Genomic DNA, 12086 nt, shown 5'->3' with positions numbered 1-12086 from the left:
AGAGAGAGATGGAAGCAAAATAGCTGTTAGCACTACTGGACGCATCACATCAACAAATTCATTGGTTTCTGTTCATTTACAAAACTCCTATAGGTTGTTTTCAATCACGTGGTTCTGCTGAGGCGTGAAATTCAGATGGAGGGCAGGAAGTAAAAAAACTAAATGGGAGACAAAGGAAAGTCCATATTTTTGCGATTTATACCATATTTCAAAGGAGATTTAAATAGAAAATAAGCACATATGTTGCGCATGATCCTTATATCATGAAGAGGTCAGAGTTTTCTACTGAACTAAAATATATTTGCCTGTCATCGAGATGGTAGATACTGTATAAGCTGTTAAATGTAAAATCAATTTTATAGTGTTTGGAAGCATACTATAGATCAGTGTTTCCCAACCCTGTTCCTGGAGGCACACCCACAGTACATATTTTGGATGTCTCCCTTTTCTGACCCATTAACTTCAGGTTTTGGAGTCTCTTCTAATCTTCTGATCAGTTGATTCAGGTGTGTTTGATTAGGGAGAGGTTGAAAATGTGTACTGGTGGTGTGCCTTCAGGAACAGGGTTGGAAAACACTGCTATAGATAATTACTTGAATTTAACTGTCACAGTAATTATGTTGTTGCTGTGGTACAACACAACTGTAGTAATAAACAAATTATTCAATAGGATACAGTTTTCTTCCAGACATCACAAAATAACAGGTGAAAGTTTACAAAAGCGTGTCGCATAGTCTACATTATTGTTTATTTATTTTGGTAAAGGGGAAAATTGCCTCACAATAATAACGTCTGATTTCTCGATGTTCACATTACAGTTTATTCCCCGGAAACACCAGTGAAGACATAGATTATTGCAATTATTTATATTCTCCTGGATTTTGTTATAAGTGTGGTGGTGTTTGTATCTGATTTTTATATAACACACTAACATAAATATACACATAGCTAGGCCTGTAATCTTTATTGATACCGTCAAACGAATTATCGCGTTCAAAAAAATGTTTGTACACATGGATGTATTGAATAAATGTTTATTTCATGCCACCTTTTCTTCCGTTTTCAGCCAGTTTCTTGAACTTTCTCCCCTTTATGAGCAAAAACTTATGGAAGTCCATAAAAACAGTTCAGCATTTCTTATTTTGGCCGATTTAAACAATCATAAACAACATAAAACAGAAACATTTTGATGTTCTGATAGCGATTTCTATCACTCCTTCTTGCCCTCCTTTTAAGTCTCGCGCATCATCAATGACATCATGTGAAAACAACCTATAGGTAAAACTCCACTATATTTACAGTAACTTCTTAACATTCAGAAAACATGTCCAAATCTGCACTCTAGAAGTTTTATTAACGTTTGTATTTCCAAAGTTCGCACTTCATTTAGTCGCTACTCTTTTTAGTTTTCTGCTGCTGATTCTTGGAATCATCTGCAGCATACCTTAAAACTCAACACTTTTATTCCACTATCATCCTTTAAAAATGAAATCCAGTTAATAGTGTGAGATCGCTGTGCTTGTTTATAGTTTTTCCTTGGTTTTATATGTTATTATCTGCACCTATGAAATTGTTATTGTATTGTGTCCCTGCTACTTTGTATCTGCTTTTTATGTTTCCTCTTGGCCAGGTCGTCATTGTAAATGAGAACTGGTTTTCAATTGACTTACCTGGTTAAATAAAGGTTATCTTTATTAATGTACTCGGAGCGCAAAAAACTTTGCCATTAAATGCTAATTTGAATTGTTGTGTTTTTGGATAATGATCAGTCGCTGTAGAGAACAGAGAATTCTTTTTGTATTCCAAAATCGAATTCGAACATCTAAATTCAATAAAAAAACTAAAACTATCAGAAATCATTGATTAGAAGTTGATTCATCTGGCAAATAACAAAGGCATGTCTGTTTTATATGAAAATTGTTTTTTTGGTTATATAGTGAGTGCCCTAAAAACCATCAGGTTTACCATTCAGATAAAGTTGCAATGTTTAAAATAAAATATCTTTTAAATTCATATATTTAATAGGAAGCTATACAATATTATATTTGTGCATATACATTAGTTTAGTCAGTACTGAAGCCAAATCTGGAGCTTATCTAACAAAATAACTTACAATAACGGTCCATAAACTAGTTATGTTATAGAAAAATATTAAATACAAATTTAAAAAGAGGAAAAATCTATAAAAACAAACAAAAAAAAGTAAATTTAGTTGAAATTTTGTAGGTTGTACTGTTATTTTTATTTTTTTGCAATATTTTGCTTGAATTTAATTATATTATCTTTCAATTTCTAAATATGTTTGGTGACTAAAATATTACTTTAATAAATATATCTGTTTAATAAATATGTTATGTTCAAATGCACCAAAATAGATTACCTATATTGACTGAGAAATGGATAAAAATATTCATTTTCAAAATGGGGTTACTCAATTATACTGAGCACTGTATGTTCATACATATAGATTTATTTATTTTTTAACAAGTCTCTTACCAAGGCTGCATGTTTTTAAATAAAAAAAACAGTAAAACAGTAATATTGTGAAATATTATTAATATAAATAACAGTTTTCTACTTTAAAATAACATGAAAATATCATTTATTTGTGTACTGTATAACTTGAAGCAAAATTCTCCTTCAGTAATCCTACTCGTATGCTGATTAAGTCAAGATATCTTTCTTTAGATTACTATAAACGTTGAAAACCATTAGCTTCTTAATATTTCCACATGGAAAAAATTTAATTTCAGGATTCTTTAATGAACTGTTCTATTTAAAAGCACTTAGCCAAAATACTGTTATCTTTGATCAATTTTATGCATCTTGTTGCCATTTGTTTGTTTATTTATTGACACATCAGCAACTTACGGCAAGATCAATATAGATAAAAACAGTTCAGTAAGTCTCACCTATTTGAACTACATCTATTATTAATAACAGCCATGAAGATTACATTACAGTGAACTGGATGAAGACTCGCCCACTCACTTTGACAGAATGGACACAGAGGCTGAGTCAGATATTTATATTTGAGAAAATGACAGCAGATTTGCAGTTGAAATTAGACATTTCCAACAAACCTATGCAATAATCTAAACATACTTACTTAATCTTTGAAATGCTTTCAGGGGCTTTGTTGTAGTCATTGTCTTTATATTGGAGTTTATTTATTTATCTACTTTTATTTTTTCCTTTTTTAAATGTAATTTATTATCTTTATTTAAGCTGTCACTATTATTTATTAATTATTATAATTTATCTAGTATTGTTTTTATCTATTAGTACTTTTTTTAGTGAATGTAAACATTGTAAGTAAATGTTATGTGTATACTATGTTTATAAAAACAGTTAAAAAAAAAAAAATATATATATATATATATATATATATATATATATATATATATATATATATATATATATATATATATATATATATATAAAAACATGCTACATCATAATAATGTTTCCGTTTACATGCGCAGCTTATATTGTAACACAGGGTGTCAGTGTTGCTCCTCACCTTCACTATGCTGACTGCCTGCACTGCCTGGGCCATAGCTGTAGTTGGAGAGCTCATGATATGGAGGAGGCTGGGTGGAGTAGGGATGAGGGTATTGGTACGTGAACGAGTGGAGCAGAGGCCACGGTGTCGCCCCTGGCAAAGGAAGAGGAGCCAGAGTGTCCTGGTCTGAAGCGCCACTGGATCCATCATTGTCATTGAGAGAAAGGTTGGCCATGTCTGAAACAAGTAATAGTAAGAGACTGTATCAGTCAAAAACAACAACAGCATTTTATATTGCTGTTTTTATATTGACCCATCTATTTTCATTGATTATGCTGTGTGTACACTACAAAGGTCAAAGGTTTAAGAACAGTGGGACATTTCATTGTTTTTATGAGAAGAAGTTCACCAAATAAATGCTCACTGAGGCAGTATTTATATGAACGATTCTTTTCTTGTTTGTACACTGTAATAAAATGCTGGGTTCCACATGGTCGGTTTGTGTTGAGACAACATGATGAATTAAGTTAACATTAATTTTTACAAATTTACTTGAACAGAACACAATTAAGTCATCCACAAAAACACCTCAATAATTGTGTTGTTTCAGCTCATTTTAAATAAGTAGTTTGGACAAACAGCAAATGTACTTTTTGAGTGTAGCAGGATGAACAAAGGTATGTTATTTAAAAACAAATGTGATCACATTTTTCTCTGCCATTTAATATTTGTCACAATACAAAACAAAAACACAATAACAAACTAAATCAAATCAATTTTAATAAGGCAGCATTTATTTAAAGCACAGGTGGTAAACTCAGTTCCTGGAGAGCCGCAGCTTTGCACAGTTTAGTTCCAACCCTAATTGAACACACCTGATCAAATTTTTGAGTCCTTTAGGCAGGTTTGAAACCTACAGGTAAGTGTGTTTGATGTAATGTAATGTAATGCAGTTTTTATTTAATGCCATGTCAGCAACCAAGGCTATTTTCCAGGCAAGAACATTTTAATAATAAATATACAATAATAAATAAATAAATAAATAAATCAACAAACAAATGAATTAAAAATTAAATAAGATTTTTAGCACCAATACATGATCAATTTTTATTTTTTTTCCTGGTGTCGCTTTGCTAAAAATATCCTTAAGAGAGTTCATTTTATAAAAAAAGTCTTCTGGAATCATTAAAAGCAAGACAATCCAGTTAAATGTGTTTTACTGTTAGGGGAATTGTGCTGTACAAACTTTGAGTAGGGTCTTCATTTTTGAGCAAAAAACCGTGAACTGAGTTTGACAACCCTGATTTAAACCAAAATACAATAAAAGCAGTAAAATTGTGAAATATATATTTAAATGTATAACGGTTTCTATTTAAATATATTCTATAATATAATTTATCTGAAGTTTATTTTTCAGCATCATTACACACAATCCTTATCATAACAATTCTAATATGATTACTTGTTTAAAACAGTTGTGATTCTTAATATTTCTGAGGAAACCATGATGTAAACCTTTCAAAAGTAACATTCAAAAATCTTTTAAAAATACATTAAATAAAACCTTTTTTCTACAGGAACTCAAATAAAAAAAGATAGTAAAGCCATTTATAATATGAGAACTAACAAAATTTAATTTGTATCAAATAAATGCTGTAATTTTAAAATGTCTGTTTGTTTATCAAGCAATTATGAAAGCAGACTATAAATACTGACGATGACTACTACTACTAATAATAAGCAATTATGAAAAATAGACTATAATTATTACTGACGACGACTACTAATAAGCAAAAAGCAATTTTGAAAAGTAGACTATAAATACTACTGACGACGACCACTAAGTAATAAGCAATTATGAAAAGTAGACTATAAATACTATTACTACTACTACTAATAATAATAATAAGCATTAATCAATTATGAAAAGTAGACTATAAATATTACTGACGACGACTAAGTAATAATCAATTATGAAAAGTAGACTATAAATACCATTACTACTACTACTAATAATAATAATAATAATAATAATAATAAGCAATAATCAATTATGAAAAGTAGACTATAAATATTACTGACAACGACTACTAATAAGCAAAAAGCAAGTAGGAAAAGTAGACTATAAATACTACTGACTACAACGACGACTACTACTACTAATAAGCAATTATGAAAATAGACTATAAATACTGACGACGACTACTACTACTACTACTACTAATAAGCAATTAGTACTGATACTAGTAATAACAGCAACAACTGAATTATGAAAAGTAGACTAAATACTGACGATGACTACTATGACGACGACTACTAAAGCAATTATGAAAAGTAGACTATAAATAATACTAACTAGACTACTATGATGACTACTAATAAGCTATTATGAAAAGTAAACTATAAATAATACTGACTAGACTACTTTGATGACTACTAATAAGCTATTATAAAAAGTAGACTATAAATAATACTGACTACGACAATGACGACTAATACTAAGCAATAAGCAATTATGAAAAATAGACTATAAATACTACTGACTACTAGTTCTAATATTAATACTACTACTACTACTAGTAGTAGTACTAGTAGTAGCAGCAGTTGTACTAATACTAATAATAATAACAACAACTGATCATAACAAAGCAGCAAACCAGCCAACTAAACAATGGAGACTGGAATAATGATCCTGAAAATTGAGTTTTGCATCATTAAAATAAATGACATTACATTATATATTAAAAGAGAAAACATAACTTCTGTAATGAAGATCATTTGTCAGAAAGTTAGCGCTTTATTTTATTGTTGTTCAACTAAATGCAGCTTCTGTGAGCAGAAAAGACATCAGTCAAATCTCATTGATCTCACTCAAAGAAAAGCTGATTCTACTTACAGTTTTCACAGTTGCTGAAGTCTCCAAAAATGTAGTAGCACTGTTCAGAGAAGGTGATCTTGTTGACAGTGTGTCTAATGAAACCAGCCTTCAGTAGGTTACTGGCATATTTCCGAGCTTCGCGTCTGTCCTGAAAGCCATCGATGTGATGGTACAACCACTCCACCACATCCGAACCTGTATCCACAATCACAAAGCCACAGATAAACAAACATGAGATCAGAATGAAGGCCCGTCAGTTTCATACTTCTGAATAATAATAACTACACAGGTCTCTGACCCAGGAAAGCATTGGGAATGGTGATCTTCAGCCACATTCGATCTCTGACTTCCAGACCGGACTCTGGAGACGCCATGGCTTTAGCAACTGAGGCCATGTCTGAGCGAAGAGACAGGTTAAACTCATCAAAGCCTGCGGACAGAGAAACAGAGGTTCAGTGATGAGACTAGGAGTTATAGAAAGAGTGAAGGAGACTAAATAAGCACAATATTTACGTTCGGTTTCGGTGACTGATGAGCTGGATGTGATTGTGCTGCTGGGATAGGACGGAAACGCCCCTGTCAGAGCCACTGAGTGATTGACCCAAGCTGCTGGGTCTATGGGCCGGATTGGCTCATCTGATGGAAAAGACAAGCAAGAATGTTACACTTTAGTTTAGGTCTCAATGCACTGTAACCATTAACAAACCATTAACTAACACTACTAGCTTAATAAACCACTGTTGTTGCTGTTTATTAATAGTCAGTAAGGTAGAAGAAATTTGACAAACACATCAGTACAGTCATAAAATCCTGCTTTTACCATCTCAGACTGTCTAAAGTCAAGCCGTTTTTATCCCAGGGAAATTTTCAAACAGTGATTCATGCCTCTATTACAACTCATCTGGATTACTGTAACTCTATTATGGCATTTCTCAGTCTTCTCTCTCTCGTCTGCAGCTGGTACGAAATGCAGCTGCTAGACTACTCTCTGGCACGTGCAAGTATGAGTCAGTCACTCCTATTTTATCTGCACTTCACTGGTTACCCATTAAATAGAGAATTAATTATAAAATCTTATTATTTGTATACAAAGCAGTCCACATTCTTGCTTTTCAGTAGCTTACAGACTTGCTCTGTCCATATATCCACTCTCGATCATTGAGATCTTATGATCTCAATTTACTCTCTGTGCCTAGAACACTCTTTAAAAAAAAATGAGGTGATCGAGCGTTTGCAGTTGCTGGTCCTAAACTCTGGAACACTCTGCCAATTCAAATGAGACTTTCCCCACTCAATCTCTGTGTTTAGGTCTATTTTAAAGACCTGTCTATTTTCTCTCGCTTTTATTAATCACAGTTTTATTGCTTTTATTTAATAAATGTTTTCTTTTATATTCTGTTTTCTTCTGTCTTTAGTACTCCTATGTACAGCACTTCCGTCAACTTTGGTTTCTTTTAAATGTGCTTTATAAATAAATCCTGCATTGTATTGAAGTTGGATTTAGGTTTTGGGTAATATTAGGGATGGAGAATAAGATCATACTTTATAACTACTAATGAACAGTTGATATCTTAATAACAGGCAGGTAATACGTCAGTAGTAAACAGATTGTATTGTGGCCTAAACTAAAGTGTTGTAGAATATTTAAATGAGATATTAACATTAAAATAAAACTATTATTGTGTTGTTTAACATTAACAAACATGTTTGTTGATGACAGGAGTTTTATGTTTTTGAAAGAATGCTTTAATTTTGACTGTTTAATTAACTGTAATCTATATAATTATTTAATAAAAAATAAAGCATAATTAGTAATATTAGTAATTAGTAATATTATAGTAGTAGTAGTAATATTGTTATATATTTATTACAATATATTTACAATCCAAAATAAATATTTGCTATTTTAATGTATTTTAAAATGTTTGAGCCCTTATAATGCGTTAAAATGTGCATACTATTTTTATATTTCTTTGTCATTTTATGAAAAATCAATGCTTTTTTTGTACAATTTTTTTCTTAGAAACAGCTAATTTTACTTGCATAAACATTTGCTTGCATGCTACAATGGTTTGTGGATAGGCTTACATTTTCAAGGTAAAAAAGCATGTTACATTCAGGGGAAAGGCCTTTTATTTGGCACTGATATAACCTCAGAGATCATTTTAGAAGAAGTGTTTTTTGACATATGAACTACTTCATATACACCAAATCTAAAATTACCTGGATTTAAACTGGAATTGCAAAACATTTTTAAATAAAAATAAAATCAGGAAAAAAAGTAAAAAGAATAATAAACTGTGTGTATCTGAAATTTTTTAAAGCATTTGCTAAGTTTTGTTCTCTTCCTAAGAAAAGTATACTAAAAATAAATAAAATAAAAAACACATATGAATATCATCTGGTCAAAATGTATTCTTGCTAAATTAAAGCACTGACTTCATAAAAAAATGAACAAAATAAATAAATAAATAAAATATTATACTGAGCCCAAGTTTTTAACTAGCAGTGTATTGAGTATTTATTAAACAGAGATTCAAATGTGACTCACTGCGTGGCAGGGTGAAATACCCTTGTGGAGAAGGGTCCCAACATTTGGCCACAGTCAGGGTGATGGGTCTAAGAGGATTCAAGTGACAATACAACGTTGCAGGTTACAGATTTCTATGTACAAATGTATTTTTTTCAATCATAATATGCCACACTCTGTAGTTCTACAGTAAACCTTAAAGCGAATGATTGCATTTACAAAAACATTAGTGGGATACCAACGGGCCCAGTTCAGTTTTCTGAGCCTTTATTAATTGTGAAAACACTTGGATGATAAAACACACAGCTAAACCTCCATATAAATCACTATGTATTTTTTGTGCTTCATTCTGTTGTACTAGTAGAGCTGGATGGTATGACGGTATTATTATTATTATTATTATTATTATTTATTTTATTTAGCCAGAAGATCACATTGGGAGCTGTATATGGTTACCATGGAATGAAATGTGTACCATAAGCAATTTTTTTTCCTATTCCGTATATACTGTGAAATGCAAATAAGTGGGCGTGGCCAACTCACATGCAGCATGAGTGAGGCTGAGAAAGACACTCCATGAGAGGACACTAGGCATGGGACAATAACCGGTTTAAGGTTTGCCGCAGTTTGGAAAAGTCAAGGTTTTAAAACCGCCAAAATTTTCAGCAATACCATTCCTACGGTATATGCAAGTTTTTTGTTTTTTTTTTAACATGTTTTTCACAACTTTTTTTTACAGCAACAGTATCTTCAGCAGAAAAGGAACCTCTCCATCAAAAGCTACTGGTTCAAAATATTTTAAATGTTTCCTAAAAAAAATATATATTCTGTTCAATGGGGGGAAAGTTGTTGTTTTTTACCCAGATATTGAAAAAGAAGTGATTTTGGAGCAGTAATCACAATACTCTGATATTTTTATCCAAGGTTATCATACCGTAAAAATCTTATACCAACCCATGCCTAGAGGAGACTGGCATTTTCGCTATTTGTTTTTAACAAGTAATGATCACTCATTTTAAATATTTATACAAGAACTGAAATTCTTTATATTTTGATTTAGTTTGATATTTCCTTAAAGTGTTTACATATTTTAATTTCCATATCTAAGCCTTCTTTTTGCTGTTACTTACTTGGGATATATTTTATTTCATTGAGAAGATTACTTGAAGATTAAATGTTTATTATGTTCTTATGTATTATGTACTTAAGAAATGTTTTTAATGATAAGGTCTTTCCACATAAGTGAGAAATGTGACATACAGTGGAATTAGTCTAAAGTCTCTAAAGTCTCATCTAAAGGTTAAAAATAAAATGCAAAATAATCAAATAAGAAATCAAGTCATTTTCTTTTCTTAAATATCCAATCTTGTGTACTATATAAAGCACTATTGTACATTTTCTGGAATAACTAACTTTATTTAAAATCAAAACCATACCCTTACAGATATAGTTACCGTGAAATTAACTTTCTCATACAGTGAAATATAATTTTGGTCATACCGCCCAGCCCTATGTACTAGCAATAAAAACATGTCCCCAAAAGAACATACCAAAAAGTAAATAGGAGATTGAACATTTTTCAAATAGAGAACTTGTGAGGACTCAAATGCAATTTTTATAGGCTCACCCAGGTTTGTGGACAATCTCACGCAGCACCCGGACCGCATCATCATTACTCATGTTCTCGAAGTTTATATCATTCACCTGCACAGAAAAAAACACCAACAACAGTAAATCAAGCTGTTTAACAGACATTAAGACAGACGTAAATCTGCCCTGCAGCAGTGAAAGTACTAATCTTTTGTTTACAGGTAATTACTAGTGAAAGAATCGCAATGTGTTTGGGTGTAGCTAAAGTACATGCCGTCGAATTTACTACCAAGCCATTGAAGTCTAACAGGAATTAAAACCACATTTACGTCAGTCACCAGATCATCCCGTCCTCCATCCTGTACATACTGTATAATGACAGATCTTACCCGGTTTCTGACATCCTTGCACTAATCAGTTTTCTTCTTCTTATAAATGCACACACACACACCTGCAGCAGCATGTCTCCAGGCTCAATACGTCCATCTGCAGCTACAGCTCCTCCCTTCATAATAGAGCCGATGTAGATTCCCCCATCTCCTCTCTCATTGCTCTGACCCACGATACTGATGCCCAAGAAATTATACTTCTCTATTGGACACACAAACAGATGGAGCACAGATTATGAATTAAACACAACTCATATTTAATCAATAGTAGGAAAGCACAGGCCATATTAAAAGAGAATATGACAGAGCTGGTATAAATCTATATATGCCACTGACCCATGTTAAGAGTGACTGTAATAATGTTGAGGGACATGGTTGAATCAGTCACACTGCTAAAAGAGGAAGCCTGTGAAGCAAAACAATCAACAACTCAGTAAAAGAGAGTATTATTTCATTTATTTGAATCACTTTCATATGAAAAACAAAGTGATCAGACTTTCATGCTGCAATTGTTTGTCGATAAGCACACATAGGCATATCAGCAACAAAATTGAGTCCCAAAAAGTGTTCGGTGTGTAAAAAAAAACATCAAATGTATTTTACCCAACCTTTTTTTGTCACTGATAGAATTTTTGTAGTTTATTTGACAAAAACATGAGTCTTCTTAAGACTTATATTCATATTTAAACACACCTACATGAAGCACCTCATATATGATGAACACTAAATAGTTTGGATTAAGAACAACTGTTAGGTTAAAGGGATAGTTCACCCCGAAATGAACACTTCGTCATGATTTACTCACACTCACATTGTTCTAAACTTTTAGAAAAATCTAGAGGGTTCCCACACTTTCATGAACAGCAGATTCAAGGACTTTTTGAAGCCCCGTTATTTTAAATCAAGCAAACTTTTCAATTCATATCCCAGCATATGTAGTGGTATGAAAGTCCTTACCGCACTTAACATTTCACCTACACTTAATAAGCAAGTTAAACATGTCAATGAGTAATTTTCAAATATGTTTTGATCTTTTTAAACGGTCATGTTCAACAAAATGCAATCAAATTTGTTGAATTCAATACTGGTAATATTAATAAATAAATAATAAAATATATTAATGTTAATCAATATTAATAAAATGTGGTGCTGTCGCCTCACAGCAAGAAGGTCGCTGGTTGGAGCCCCGGCTGG

General features: G+C 31.9%; 1 protein-coding gene across 1 annotated transcript in view; it reads right to left on the bottom strand.

The window, feature by feature from the left end:
- dvl2 (dishevelled segment polarity protein 2) overlaps window positions 1-12086 on the bottom strand; it is a 36982-nt gene that overhangs the window by 794 nt on the left and 24102 nt on the right. The window contains exons 7-14 of the mRNA XM_056461201.1: window positions 11229-11298; window positions 10955-11094; window positions 10541-10617; window positions 8935-9002; window positions 6897-7019; window positions 6682-6813; window positions 6402-6578; window positions 3524-3742 (exon numbers count right to left, since the gene is read on the bottom strand). Of these exons, the coding sequence (XP_056317176.1) occupies window positions 3524-3742; window positions 6402-6578; window positions 6682-6813; window positions 6897-7019; window positions 8935-9002; window positions 10541-10617; window positions 10955-11094; window positions 11229-11298 (1006 nt within the window). The remainder of the gene's footprint in view (window positions 1-3523; window positions 3743-6401; window positions 6579-6681; window positions 6814-6896; window positions 7020-8934; window positions 9003-10540; window positions 10618-10954; window positions 11095-11228; window positions 11299-12086) is intronic.

The sequence above is a fragment of the Danio aesculapii genome, chromosome 7 (assembly GCF_903798145.1).
Source record: "Danio aesculapii chromosome 7, fDanAes4.1, whole genome shotgun sequence".
NCBI lineage: Eukaryota > Metazoa > Chordata > Actinopteri > Cypriniformes > Danionidae > Danio > Danio aesculapii.
This window is presented reverse-complemented; position numbering and strand designations above follow the sequence as displayed.